Genomic DNA, 15401 nt, shown 5'->3' with positions numbered 1-15401 from the left:
TTTTGGCATGCACAAGGGATAGGCATCATTGTGTCCTTTCACATGTTGGACTCCAAGCCCCATCAAGCAGTAGTGGTGTAGTGGTTAGTGTCAGGCTAGGACATGGGAGACCTGGGTTCAAATCCCTGCTCAGCCCTATCTCAGCTTAACCTACCTCACAAGGTTGTTGTGAAGATAAAATGGGAAGTGGGGGGAACAATATACTCCACCTTGAGCTCCTTGGAAGCAATGGTGGGATATAAAATGTAAAGTAATTATCATTATACCAGCATTGCCAGTTACCAGGAATGGTGACAGTTAGTGTCTGTCATTTGGAGAGCATCATGTTGGCTGGCTGCCAGAACTATTTTAAGAGCTACAGCTTCCAGAACAGATACCTGAGTGTGCTTTTTTCCTCCTCCCTACCTGTCCCTTTTTCCTCATCTTTCATTGCTTTTTTTAGGTTGTAAACCTGAGGACAGAGACTAACTTCCTGTTGTTTTTTGAAGCTATTCTGGCAGAAAATAAAAGTGGTAGGGGGTCTCCTAAAGGGAGGAGCATATTATGATACCCACCCAGCCCTGATTTTAGTGTTTGGCAGCCTTAAAAAAAGATAATTGTGAGCGAAGTTAGCTAGTGACCATAGTGAGATAATTTATTGCACGTTACTGAGACACAACACGTTTCAATACAAAATATGGGCTGTAAAAGGGGAGAGAGGTGAAATAACATACTTGAATGGTTTTATCATTGCAATATCCACTGTTTGAAGACAACAAATAACTCCCACCTTGCAAATCCATTTACATTTCTCATTTTTGCAGAAGGCATTGAAGGTCGTAATGCATAGAGACATCTGGGTAAAATATACTCTTAAAGAAATGTTTTAACAGTCATAATGAATTGCTTGCCAAATCTACTAAAGGAGTATGCTCAGAATCCTTTTTTATCTCCCCATAAACGAACATCAGCTTATTTGTACCGGGAGGGCAGGGGGAGAGGGATGAGAACAATTCATAGAACCCCAGACTACTCTAATCACGTGTCTTCCTGGAAATAATTTTCACTGGGTGGCATTCAACTAAGTTTTACTCAGAGTAGACTCACTGAAATGAATGAACATAAGCCATGCTGGATCAGGCCAACGGCCCATCTAGTGCAGCATCCTTTTCTCACAGTGGCCAACCAGATGCCTCTTTTGGTAAGCACGCAAGCAGGATCCATGCACAAGAGCCCTCTCCCTTCCTGTGGCTTCCAGAACTGGTATTCAGAAGCACTACTGCTTCTGACCATGGAAGCAGAGCATAATCACTGTGGCTTTCAGCCATTGATAGCCCTTTCCTCCATGAATTTATCCAATCCTCTTTTAAAACCATCTAAATTGGTGGTCATCACTGCCTCCTGTGGCGGAAAGTTCCACAGTTTAATCATGTGCTCTTAATTCAGCCAATAATAGGCCAATCCAATAAAACATCTGGCTGCGATGATCCTGCATGCTCCAATCCCCAAAGAAGCATGCCAGCCATCGCCAAGCTGAGAAAGTTTCCATGCTAACAGTAACTTCTGGCCATGAGATTTGGGGCTGGCTCACTGACACTTCATCAAAGTGCGGGAGAAGTTTCCATCCAGGTATAGTCAACAGCTAAAGCACCCAAAGCAATAAACAGGCACATTTTTATATATATATATAACCGTTATTTTTGAATTCATTTAAGAATGCAACCTATGTGGTCTGAACAAGCACCAAGGAGTTAAAAAGAGCCACCTAACACCTGCCCTTTGGGGTCAGGGGAGTGGAAATAAATTAAATTTCAACACAAACATGTAAAAGAATTAACCAATACAGACATATAAATAAAGCAGGGATTTAACACAGAGAAAGTTCAGACATTTGTAGAGATAATTCACTTCTGAAACCTCAGCATCTCTGAAAAGTACTTTGTCCTTCTCTCCTGAAGGTCGGAACAGCAGCAAAAAGTCACATGCCAGTGGAAGTGGTGTAAAAATAAAGTGCTCCTGTGCACTTCCAACGCCAGGTGGCTACAAAACAGCTAACTATGTCTCCAGGGGTGCAGTTGGAAGGAAGATTGTGCAATGGTGTGGCGGTGCCCCCTAGGCAAGTGCAGGCAAGTGAGACCAGCGTGGGCCGAAAAAGGCTTGAATTGCAGGTTAGAGCCCTTCCAAAAACCTCAATACACACCAACTGGCATATACCTCTACTGGGACCCTGTGTGTCAGCCACAGTAGCATGTGTCCTTCCAGAAGGATTTCTCTTCCTTGAAGCAAGAATCACAGGAGAGACCCCAGTTTGCTGCATAGCTATGAATGGAGGTCAAGTTCTCTTGCCAAGATAAGACTCCAGCACGCTATCAGCAGTGCCACCGTTTCTCGGAACGCAGAGCAACAAGGCCATGGAGAAGATGGCAAAACCAGCCAGCTACCTCTACCTCACCACCACGTGATCTTGAATTCGTAAATGGGGCGCTTGCAGTAATAGTGGTTGATCAGGTGCTTATCGCAGACCCCAATGCACTGGTGGTCCACCGTGATGCCCCTGCTGGAGAGGTCCGTCACAATGCAGTGGAGAAGGTCGTACACGTCCGCCACGGCCTCCCAGGGCCCAAAGGACACGTCCACCTCACAGTGGTGCTCAAAGAGCTTGGCCTCGCCCTCGCTCCGCTCAAAGCGCAGGGAGTTGAAGAGCGGGCACTCGTAGGGCGTGATGGGCATCTCCTCCTTGAAGACGCAGATCTTCAGCTTGGCAAAGCGGGCCTTCCGCTGCATGGCGCGCAGCTTTGCAATCTCCACAATCCGCTCCAGGTGCTCTGAAAAGCAAGGAGGAGAGGTGTGTGAAAAAACAAACATTGAGAAGATGTGCATTCCTCAAACGGGTGCCTTCAGATGTTTCAGGCTTCAACCTTCCACAGCCCCAGCCAGCACAACCAAGCTCCTTTCAGACCAAGTACAGTGGTACCTCGGGTTACATACACTTCAGGTTACATACGCTTCAGGTTACACACTCCGCTAACCCAGAAATAGGATAAGAACAGAAATCGGGCTCCGGCGGCGCGGCGGCAGCAGGGGGCCCCATTAGCTAAAGTGGTGCTTTGGGTTAAGAACAGTTTCAGGTTAAGAACAGACCTCCGGAACGAATTAACTACTTAACCCAAGGTACCACTGTATTATATGGCTGGGATGCAGGTGGTGCTGTGGGTTAAACCACAGATCCTAGGACTTGCCGATCAGAAGGTCAGCAGTTCGAATCCCCATGACGGGGTGAGCTCCCGTTGCTCCGTCCCTGCTCCCGTTGCTCGGTCCCTGCTCCTGCACGTCAAAGTGCAAGTAGATAAATAGGTACTGCTCTGGCGGGAAGGTAAACGGCATTTCCATGCACTGCTCTGGTTCACCAGAAGCAGCTTAGTCATGCTGGCCACATGACCCAGAAGCTGTATGCCGGCTCCCTTGGCCAATAAAGCAAGATGAGCGCCACAACCCCAGAGTCGGCCACGACTGGAACTAATGGTCAGGGGTCCCTTTACCTTTATTATATGGCTATGCTGGCTGCAGGTGATGGGAGTTGTAGTCAGAGGCAGACCTTAGGAATATGCCACCCTGTGCCATTTGACACCCTTACAGCACCTGGTGCAACCACACCACTTGCACTGCCCTAAATCTGCTTCTGTTGCAGTTCAAAACATTGGGAGGGCACCATTTCAAAAGCACTTCTGGCCTGCTGCAAGACACCCCCACAAGCTTCCTGCCCCAATCCCTTCAATTTACCTTTGTAATATGGCATCAAGCCCAGGAAAGCCTGCCGGACTTTTTCTCCTTTGAGGGGCTGGAGCTCTTCAAGAAGGTCTAGCAAGGGTCCAATGGAATAATATTGGGCTTCCTTGTAAACTGCCCTCACGCGTTCCCTTGGAGGCAAGTCGCCAGACCGCAGGAAATTGAGCACATCCCTAAAAAAATAAAAGGCGGAAGGAACTTGAGTATACATGTTGGTTGATGGCTACCTGTTCCCAAAACACACACTCCATCTCCTTTTCATTACATTGCAGGCAACAGTGTTCAAAACTAGGGCTGTAGCTTTCAATAGACTAATTGGTTAGATCAGCGTTTCCCAAACTGTGGAACTCATACCTCCGGGAATATGCAAAAGGGTTCAAAGGATACAGGGCAGATTTTTTTTATCTTACTTTATCATACTCTAACTTTTATATAACTTTTATATATTGCATTTGCTCCAGACTAGATAATATAATGTTATTAAAGCTACCCCAGAATTATCTTCACCCAAGAAACTCCAACTGGCCCAAGCAACCCAAGCAGATGCTTAGATCCAACCTGTTTCAGTGAAGCAGCCATATACCACAGGGGATTCTGGGATGAACATGGTGGAACAAATGCTGCAGGCCTTTGGGGCTAGCCCAGAGAGGGAAATTCTCTCAAGGGGAATCATACTGTCTTCATGTTTGTCAAGATAACACTGCACATGTGTTTCAGAGTTTTCAGCCATTTCTGTTTTAAAAGTTGGGATATAGGAACAAAACAAAATGGGGTCTATTTGTAGGGTTGCCATATTTCAAAAAATGAAAATCCAGACACAAAAGTTGTTGAGTTTTTTTAGCAAAAAATAAAATAAAAATCCCACCATGAGGCTTTGAGCTATTTTTAAGGGAATTCAGCTAAATCTACACTTCCAACATGGCTTCCCATATGTCTGGATTTTCCCGGACATTTCAGCTATTTCCACCCAGATGCCATTTCCGAGGGCTGAATCCCAGCTATGTCCGGGAAATTCCAGACGCATGGCAGCACTAACTTAAGTAGCTGATTTTGCAAGGTCAGGATATTACACATTTATTCTGAAACAGGAAGGTCAGCATTCCAAGGGCTGAAGAACCTTTTAATATCCTGTTTCCAGAGGCAAAAGCAGCACAGTCACTTTGACTAATCAATCCTATTAGTGACCACATGCAGCACAAACAAAGGGCATCTGTTACTTGCCGTCTGACCCTGTCCAGTGCTCAAAGTCAGGGCATGAGACGGAAAATCCGAAGGGTGCCCCACCCCATTCCAACCATCTCTTGAGCTGAAGCTCTTATGCAGTTTCCATTCATATTATTATTACTGTATTGGCCTGAACATAAGCCTCATTTTCCCCCCAAATTAAGACCATGAAAAGTTAAAGTACGGCTTATATTCGCAACCTTATGGTACGCAGCCAGGAGCATGGGGCAAACAGCGCCAGGAGTGCAGCAAAGCGGCGCCCTCCCCGTGCGTAGTCCCCAATCCTCTACCCCAAGGCTGGGAAGGGAGAGAGCGAGGAAGGGGAAAGGCTGTTGGCAACTCAACAGGGCTCCCCGCCCCCAGTATGCAGCCAGGAGCAGTGACGAATGGGGCAGCTTATATTCGGGTATTTTTTCTTTTCTTTTCCTCCCTCCAATTTTAAAGGTGCAGCTTATATTTGGGTGTGGCTTATATTCGGGCCAATACGGTATTATTAATTGCTTGATTAAACTTATTAGTCACTTTTTTACAAAAGCAACTCAAAAGTGATTCTCAGAAGGAATTAAATAGCATTTACATCAAAACTAGCATTAAACAAAACAGATAAAAAAGACTTAAAGCAAATTTGCATTTTTAAAAGGCAAGATTAAGACATCCCACCCACTCAAGAGAGCCAGTGTAGTGTACATTTTTTTTTTAGAGTGTCAGACTAGGACCAGGAGACCAGGGTTCAAATCTGCACTCAGCCATGAAGTTCATTGGTTGTGTCCTTGGGCCATTAACTGCCTGTCAGCCTAACCTACTTCACACGGTTGTTGTGGGGATTAAATGAGGCAGGATGAGAACCACATACATCACCTTGGACTCCTTGGAGAAAAAGGTGGGGTTTGAGTTTAATAAAGTAATAAAGAGGCCACAGATAATTAAAAGCCAAAAGCCTGACAGAAATGTATTTGCCTGGTGCCTAAAAATATGTAATGATGGCACCAGGCAAGCCGCCCTGTGGACAATATTCCACAAATGTGAATCCAGCACGGAAAAGGCCCATTGCCACACTGCTACCCTCTGGATCTCCCTACCACCCAAAAAAGCACTCAAAATCCACCACTTCCAGTAATACAATATATACCTCCAACCACAGGAATATGTCAGGGAGCCCTGGTCCAGCAGAGTGCAGACATTCTGACCACAAACAGCTCCACCAACATTGTCCTTCAAAACAATTACCCCCAGTTCTTAGAATAACAGCAGCATAGACTTGTAAAGTTAGAACAGACTCCAAAGGTCATCTGGTCCAACCCACTGCAGCAAAGGAATCACAGTGAAAGAATCTCTGGCAGTCATCCAACCTCTGCTTAAAAACCCCAAATGAAGGAGTCCACCACCTTCTGAGAGAGTCCGTTCCACTGTTGCACAGCTCTTCCCATGAGAAGGTTCTTTCTCATGTTTAGTTGGAATCTCCTTTCTTGGAAGTCTAGACCTTGTCAGCTGCTGTTCTTTGGCCGCCTAGAGCAGTTCCCCTCACCCCAATGGGAACATGAGTGCGAAGGTAGAAGGGGCATACAGATCACACTACCTCCAAGGACAGAGGAACCGCCTTGCTCCTGGAGCTTTTGTAGCTAAGGGAGTGCCGCAGGCAAAGAAGACATACCCAAAGAACTTCCCATCTCGGTCAATAAAGTATCTCCCCTCCGCATCCGTTGGGATGTAGTGTCGGCCACTGAACATAGCCGAGAGCATTGTGTCTTCGTGGCGCCGCAGTGTTGACAACCTGGTAGTGAAATAAGCTCCTCCGACATTCAGTGGAACCACTTCAGGGAACTGGGAGGAAGAAACAATTTGTGTCGAAATTCAGCACATAGGTCGGCATTCAAGTATCATTTCCCATCAGTTGAAAATTTACACTTGCCCAATAAAACTTCCCAATCTCCCCCATGCCCTACACCCTACCCAAATCTGCCCCCTAGAAGAGATTTAGAGGGTATGCAGTTCCTCGCAGTGATGGATCAAGTTAATTCATGCTGCATTGAATACAAACAAGCCAGTGTGGAGAAAGTGGGTGAACATTTTTCTCCTTCTTTTTATACTTTTGATTTTTATTTTATTGCTTCTGTATCCCAAATTTTCCTCCAAGGAACTCAAGGTGCCATACATAGTTTTCCTTCTCTCCATTTTATCCTCACAACAACCTCACAAAGTTAAACTGAGAGGTAGTGACTGCCCCTAAAGTCACCCACTGTGAGAGCTTCATGGCCAAGTGGGGATTTGAACCCTGGTCTCCAAAGTTCTAGTCTGAGACGCTAACCACTACACCATGCTGGCTCTCAGAGTACTAGAACCTGACTGGGTAATCTTAGAAAGCTGAAGGGTGAGAGATTCAGGGCAGGCAAAAGAGAGGACTTTGTCACACACTGCGGAAATCCCTGCTGCAAGATATGGGCAATGGCCACCAGCTCAGAGAGCTTTAAAAGGAGACTAGACAAATTTGAGAAGAGGGAAGTGGTCTATCATTGGCTATATTTTACTTCTTTAAGCGAGTGTATATCTTTCCTTCCTAATTACTAATCTATTTACAAAATAAAATAACATGAGCAAAACAGTAAAATCAGTTAAGAACAATAAAAAGATAAATGTAGGGCAGATAAAAACAAGGGGACAGCTTGAAACTTTAATTTTTAAAAAACAAAAATAAGGGGACAGTTTAACTATGTGCTCTGTGAAGAATGGCGGTTTTTTTTACCTGTTCTTAATCTTCCACCCTTCAGTTTCATTGGATGTCCACGAGTTCTAGTGTTATGAGAGAGGCAGAAAATTTTTTCTCTATCCACTTTCACCATGTCATGCGTAATTTTATAAACTTGTATTTTGCCACCTCTTACTCACCTTTTCTCTAAACTAAAGAGTCCCAAACGCTGCACTTTTTCTTCATACTGATACATCAACTGCCTGAAGTATCTTAGGAGATGCTTCAAGGGGTAAAGGTAAAGGGACCCCTGACCGTTATGTCCAGTCGTGGATGACTCTAGGGTTGCAGTGCTCATCTCGCTTTACTGGCCGAGGGAGCCGGCGTTTGTTCGCAGACAAAGCCGCTTCTGGCGAACCAGAGCAGCACACGGAAACGCCGTTTACCTTCCCGCCAGAGCAGTAGCTATTTATCTACTTGCACTTTGACGTGTTTTCGAACTGCTAGGTTGGCAGGATCTGGGACCAAGCAACGGGAGCTCACCCGTCGCAGGGATTTGAACCGCTAACCTTCTGATCGGCAAGCCCAAGGCTCAGTGGTTTAGACCACAGCGCCACCCATGTCCCTTCAAGGGGTAGCCCCACACAAAGCAGCAATCCAGCCTATGGCACATGCCTTCAGGTCTGAAATTCCCAGGTGGTGCACCAGTCTCAGATAGGTCAATGTACCTTAGACCAGTGTTTCCCAACCTTTTTTGGGCAAAGGCACACTTGTTTGATGAAAAAAATCTCGAGGCACACCACCATTACAGCCCCATGACGTCAGCGCGCAGCGTCACGCCGGGAGGGAGCACGAAAGTGTAAGTTTCAATTTTTTCCCTCCCGCTTGCCGGGGAACCTCCAAGCTTTGGGGGTGGGGGGGAGGAGGCAGCAAAGCGAGGCAGGAAGGAGAGCGCGGCTTGGCTGGGTGAGCTTTGGCAGGGAATGAGAGCCGCGAGGCGGGCGCTGCGGACGGAGGCGCTGCCCGCCGAGCTCGCAGGCAGCCAGGCAGGCAGACGGCGAGAGCCCCGCGCTGGGCGGCCTCTCCTCGCCGCCGCCGCCCCGCCTCTCGCCGCCCGACTCGCCCGCCTCCCTCCAGGCAACATCTCGCGGCACACCAGGCAACATCTCGCGGCACACTAGTGTGCCGCGGAACAGTGGTTGGGAAACACTGCCTTAGACCATAGCTGCTGTCTAGCCATGAAGCACCAAAGCCCGGTGCAGGTTCACTCCCACCCCTATATGGCATTCCCAGGCTCAGGAAGTCACTGGGTATCAGTTGCAGGGGAGCAACAGCAGGAGAGAGAGCTGTCACCTTGCCGCCCTATACATGGTGGGTTTCATGGAGGTGGCCTAGTCGGCTACTGCAGAAGGCAGGATGCACGGGGCTAGGTGGACCTTTGGACTGATCCTGCAGGGCTCCTCTTAGGCTCATGTCACTGCTCAAAAATGACTCAGCAGCAGATGACTTTGTGTAGAAGGCAGAAGCAGAAGGCAGACTGTGAGGAGACAAGGAAGGGTGGCACTGGCAGAGTCAGAGAGAGGGCAAGCGATCAGTCGCTCTGGGCTGGCACTTGCACCCAGTTCTGCACATCCATCTCCAAGATCAGCTGGAGCTGCAGACTGTACGGTTTTCAACTACTCAAGAGTACTAACAGAACTGCAAGCCACCAAGCAAACACAGCTTAGCAGGAGTCTGTAAATCTCCTGTTTTCCCTCAGCTGCAAAAACAGGACAGTCATGTGATGTGCCCAGTGGACTGATATCCGCTCAACTGATGATTTTGTGCCCAGACTCCTCCTGTCACCCCCTAGTTGGGTGTATAGAACATGCTAATGCCAGGAAACCTAATAAGTCTGAATATTCCTAACGTACACTGAGTTTTCTCAGTTGTGAGGCTGGAAAAACCTTAGCAGCCAGGGTATTAAAAATGCTAGGTATAAACACTTTTTAAAATCAAAGTTGTTTTGAAAGTCATGATTTGTGAATAGCTTCTAGTTCACCCCACCCTTCAAGCTCAGGGTGGGTTACAAAAACAAGAAATCAGTAATATACATTTTTTAAAAAAGTAAGTCCATTTAGCGCACTGGTTCCCAAACTTTTTTGAGCCACCCCCCCCCGGTTCCATACACTCAACCATACCGTACCCCATAAAAAACATTCAGAATAGTGGTTTACACAACCCACTCCGGCAGATAAAAGCAGAATAAAATTCAAAACAGTAACAATTGCACATTTACTCAAAATCCAATTAACACTATTGAGTTTAATCCAATCAACAAAACTGCTGAACTTGAATAGTCATTTACACCTCCAGCATCCCCCTGCCACCCCCTTGCCTCTTAGTGCCTCCCTAGGTAATCCCACCACTCTACCCAGGGGGTGGTATCACCCACTTAGGGAACCACTGATTCTGGGGCTTGACCCTGAGCCCACCGCTACAAGCCAGGCTGAAAGCAGAGTATTGTTTTGGAAAGAAGCTGAACCTCAGTGTTGCTCTGGGGAAGCCTCCAGGGAGAGGACCATTCCAGTGGCAGCCCCTGAAAACTGAAGCAACCAGGGTACAAGAAGCACCAGCTCACTCACCTGCTGAGGCAGGAGGGACAAGGCGTGCTCTGCCTGGGTGGCCGTCAGCGTGGCAGGTTCTTGAGAGTCATCCTCCGCATCCGAACTCGACATGGCATCGCTCACTTTGGTCTGCCCCGTGACTACCACCATCCCTCCGGCTCTTGTAAGCAGGTCTGCTGGGCGGGCAGCCGTGGCAAAGCTGGCAGGGAGACAAGGGCCATGTTCATTGGGATGGGAGACCACAGCAGGGGAGGGGGCGCTTTCCTTAATAAAGAAAGGCCACTGAGGGGCAGCAGGCACCCAGAGATGCTCCACGCCAACCCTTTACGAGTGTCATTGCTATTCTCAGGAGTGAGTCACAACACTCAGGACTGTTCTATCTGCTGCCAGTCAGGAGCACACGCGCACGCGGGGAGGGGATCCAATTTGCACAGCAGCGCCAGGAAACCTCCCTGTCAGCTTTCGCAGCCAGAGACTCCCTCACTGGAGGAGGCAGCCGCTCTTATTGGCCGCCTAACCAGCTCAACCTGCTCTCAGCTGCCCAGGCTGTCATTTTACTTGCTCAAATCTGATTAGCTGCTGGGGACACCTGCTGCTGAGCAGCCATTTGGCAATCCACACAGCTGTCAACCGAAGGCGCTGTCTGACTGGTTCAGCATGCGCTTGGCCACACCCCACTATAGCCTGTGATTCCCCAACACCACACTGCCCCTCCAAGACCCTTTCGAAATGGACAAAGGAAAGCATTCCTTGCCCGATCCACAGAGTTCCACCAACATTATTAATAGTGGGGAAACTAGGGCGGGGGAGGTTTTGGCAGCAGCATAGACATTCAGAATCAAGTTAGGCATACTAATGGTCAATCAGAAAAGGGATGGGGATTCAATTTTTAAGTTAGTTTAACCTGGGTTCTGACGTGCATGCAGAGATCGCCGAAATTGCTTCTTATAACCATTTCATTTCTCGGTCATCCAGACAAATCCTGATATGTAACGGAGCAGAACATCAGCACTGCAAGCAACTGGCGCTGGAATAAGGAGGTTTGCCTGAACGTCTGAAATGAAAGTAAGTCAGCTGGACTGATTGCAAGGGGATCCGTTTGTACTACAGATTGAATTTCCGACCCCTGCACCTCAGGCTGGAGGAGGCACAAACTGGCTATTTTTCTCTCTAGATGGCAAAAAGGCATGAGCCTACACGAGGGAATCGGGCAAAGTTACCACATGGACACAAAAAGGCAATCAAAACAGCAGCTCTCAAGGAGTCAGTACATTGCAGGACAGTGAGCTCAAACCAGCACAATTTTGGCCAGCAATGTCCCAAATAAATTCATCCGATTTCATCGTAATGAAATCTATTGATATCTTTCACAGTCCACCTCAAATGGCCAAACAGAATAAACCTCTCTGCATTTTATTTATTTATTTATTTGCAGCGATTTCCTCTCATTTCATCTGTTTCAGAGCCCCACACTGGTAAGCTGCAAAGGTCTGGTGTGCAGCTTCATCGAAACTACTGTTCTAAATTGAGCTTGAAAGACAGTCTCATCTAATTGATTCCATTACGTAGGAAGATGTTCTCCCAATTTACAAATCACTTACCATTAGATCACTTCCTCATAATGCCTCAACAAGCAATTTTGTCACCTCTCCACATAGCTGGATAAATCATTTCCTACAACTGACGTTGGGTGGTTAGAGTTAGCCTGTTGCAGTGAAAACAAATCTTGTGGCACCTTAAAAGCTAACACATTTTTAATGGCAAGAGCTTCCCACAAGAGTCTGTCATAAAATAAATTTAAATGTCTTCAAAATGTCACAGAAATCATTGTTGTTTTCTGCTACCTGCAAGATTTCCTTGTTGCTGTGAAAATTGCTGCCCAGCTGAAAGAATATTTCAAATGTCAACTTTCAGACAGAAGAACTTAGCAATAAAATTGTTCTTACTTGATTTAGAAAGACCTTAACCCCTTCATTTTTTTTAATGATGCAAGGGACCACCATACACAAATCTCTCAGCTACCACTGATTCCATTCTCTGCTTAAGGAGGGGGGGAAATATTCAAACCAACCTTCAAGACATCCCAGATGTCTGGCACTGCTTTGAAACTGAAATGCTGACCCTTAGGAATTTGAAATATTTCTCCAGCTGTTATTCCGGCATATTTTGTATAATGTGATGCAGTCCCAAGAACACAAGAAGCTATGCCCTTAGATCATGAGCCTCTGAGTGGGCAAAGGGAATGTCTGTCAAAACATACTAAATAAAGGATCACACTGTATAGTCAGGGGAATAGGTAGGTTTCTCTCAACAGCACAGAAATACAGCAAATTTCAAAGAGGAAGGATTGTAGCTCAGTGATAGAACACCAGCTTGGGAAAGATCCCAGTTTCAATTTCTGGAATCTCCAAGAAGGGCTGAGAATCTTCACTGCCTGAAACTGCCAGCACTAAGCTAGAATCACTATAAAGCTCAAGGTTGGTCCACACACTTTTTCCACCTCTCCATTGTATCTTCACAACAACCCTGTGGTTAAGCTGAGATATAGTGACTGCTCCAATGGTCACCCAATAAACTTCATGGCTGACTTGGTGGCGATTAGAAGCCTGGTATCCCTGATCATAATCCAGCACTCTAACCGCTACACCAGGCACAGGCAAACTCAGCCCTCCAGATGTTTTGGGACTACAACTCCCATCATCCCTGACCACTGGTCCTGTTAGCTAGGGATTAGCTATGGGAGTTGTAGTCCCAAAACATCTGAAGGGCCGAGTTTGCCTATGCCTGTACTACACCATACTTAGAGCTGCCATTTCCCTGACATTACAAAGGTGGAACTGATGCCTGGGGAAATTTCCAAAAGGTGGCACTTTGTATAACTTTCTTACACAGTGGTCTTTAAAAGTCTTCTACTCTGCTGTTGCCCACCACCTATAGATCAGTCTAAAGTTCTTACATAAAGACAGTGGAGACTGCTCCATTAGGGCAAATGGGGCATCACCTCACCACTCTCTGTCTATCCTCATCCAGCCCTGATCTGCCTATCTTCTTACTTACAACCAGCCAAGGAGGTGGCCTAGCTGGCAGCCTCCTCTTCTTCCTTAATCTCAGTGTTGCCCTTGTCAAACTCAGCAGGGAGAAAGAGAATGGGGACAAAAATAGGATGAGTTGGCCCTGCCTGTTATTGGTTCTGGCCGCACCTTCTATTGGGCTCCCTGCCTTCCGCCCCATCAGCCCCAATGGGCACCACCTGCCACTGTTAGTAAAGTTCTCACAATGGGAATCCACAGTCATTCCATCTGAGTGGATTAGCAGAAAGGGCTGCTCAGGAGGCTCAACAAAAGTGAAGCAGAGCCGGTTTGGTTTATGGCTCTTTTTTGCTTCAGCCATAAGGGACCAAAGGAGCCACTTTTCTCCCTCCTCTGCTGTCCAGGGGGAGCGGAGTGCAGATCACAACACCAGTCTTGCCCACAGGGTCCTGGACGCAGGTGCACCAATTATATGGATGATGAGAGGCAAGGCGGCTCCAGGCTGTTTTTCAGCTAAGTATCGCAACAGGTGTGGTGTGCCACTGTGCTAGACAGACCTGTTGTGTATCAGAGCCACTAAAATTGTGATTAAGCCACGCAGCCTGTGCCAGCAGAATAGTCCCTGTATACCCCCCGCAAAACTGCATGCATATAGGCCAGTGGTTCCCAAACTTTTCTCCCCCACCCAAGGGACAATTTGAAAACTGCCAGCTTGGTTGACATCAAACCACGGCAACCGAAGTTCAAATGCCCATACAGCCACAACACTCTACTAGGCAACATTGGCCAACCACTATCTTTCAGCCTATTGTACTTCACTGGGCCACTGCACGAATAAAATGGGGACAGGCTGCTTTGCCACTTTGAGCTCCTTGAAGGAAAGGTGGGCTATAAATGCAATAAATAAAATTAAAAAGAAAAAAAAAACCTCTGCCCAGAGAAACATGCCACACTCAACCCACACTCACAGATCTAAAAGATCAAGCTATGTATAGCCTCTATTTCTCTGGCCTTAGATGATAAAGGGCAGAGAGACGCCAGACAAACAAAAGGGAGGGGCCACAAAATGGACCAACCTTTTCCAAATCTGGATCCAGGAGATTGTTTTAGATTTTTCTCTGCATTGTTTTTATGCTGGTTTTAATGAGTATATTTCTTTATTGTGGTTTAGTTGTTTTTAGATACTGTTTTGTTTTGAAAAGGGGTTGGGAAAAAAGAAATTTATTTCCCCCTTTTTTCTCCAACGAGCTTAATGCAGCGTATATGGTTCTCTCCGTCATTTAATCCCCACAGCAACCCTGTGAGGCAGTGACTGGCGTAAGGTCACCCAGCGGAGCATCATGGCCAAGCAGAGGGAGTTTGAACCCTGGCCTCCCAGGTCCTGCTCCAACACTCTAACCACTACACCAATAGCCCATACCACACAATATCACTATACCACCCTGGCTGATTATTTGCTTAACTACAACTCGAATAGTCCTCTAACCACCAGCCTTAGTGGCTGGGGCTAATGGGAGCTGGAGACCAGTTACATCTGTGAACCCAAGTTTGAGCCAGTGGAGCCCAGGAGGTGGTCCAATGGGGAGTGGGGTGGCAAATGCTTCGCCCTCCTTTCTTCTGCCCTCTCTCCACCCACCCATAGTTAATGGGCTTCCTTTCTGGGTCGGACGCCAAAAAGGGGAGTCACCAGCAGGATCTCCCCCACTTAATAACAGGCAACAATGCCCCATCCGCAAAAGGGGAGATCTACTAATATGTACCTCCAGATGGACTCATTTAAAGAGAAGGGGGCGTGGCCATCACACCTCGCCCTCTGTCCCCGCCCTCTCCGAAGAAGGGGAGGGGCCATGTTGCCACAGCAACCTCCCCTCCAGCCCCGCCTTCGCCCTCACCTGTCTGGTTTTCCCTCCGTGGGGAAATGACGGCGCTTCACTCCTCCTCAGCGCGTCCCACCTTAAATATATATATTTATTCCCCACCCCCGACCCCCTCACGCGAGGCCCACCAGCACCTCCTCAGTGCCTGTCAGCTTCGCGCCTGTCAGCTTGTGCGCATGCGTGCCACTCCATCCGGGTACCTCCCGAGCTAACGGGA

At 47.4% G+C, this 15401-nt stretch overlaps 1 protein-coding gene across 4 annotated transcripts; it reads right to left on the bottom strand.

The window, feature by feature from the left end:
• Positions 1–613: 613 nt before the first annotated feature.
• KCTD7 (potassium channel tetramerization domain containing 7) lies at positions 614–15401 on the bottom strand. Of its 4 annotated transcripts, none has more exons than XM_081173175.1 (6): positions 15319–15401; positions 11183–11332; positions 10297–10477; positions 6641–6810; positions 3760–3938; positions 614–2804 (listed from the first exon to the last, which is right to left on the bottom strand). In XM_081173175.1, exons 3-6 carry the CDS (start codon positions 10426–10428, stop codon positions 2428–2430), a joined length of 858 nt encoding a protein of 285 aa, XP_081029301.1. In that variant the 5' UTR covers positions 10429–10477; positions 11183–11332; positions 15319–15401; the 3' UTR covers positions 614–2427. The 4 variants fall into 4 exon arrangements, with proteins under 4 accessions (XP_081029301.1, XP_081029299.1, XP_081029300.1 ...); XM_081173173.1 differs by having other exon boundaries at positions 15200–15336; XM_081173174.1 differs by lacking the exon at positions 15319–15401 and adding an exon at positions 12279–12929 and having other exon boundaries at positions 11183–12021.

This window comes from Podarcis bocagei (genome assembly GCF_964188305.1).
Source record: "Podarcis bocagei genome assembly, chromosome: 15".
NCBI lineage: Eukaryota > Metazoa > Chordata > Lepidosauria > Squamata > Lacertidae > Podarcis > Podarcis bocagei.
This window is presented reverse-complemented; position numbering and strand designations above follow the sequence as displayed.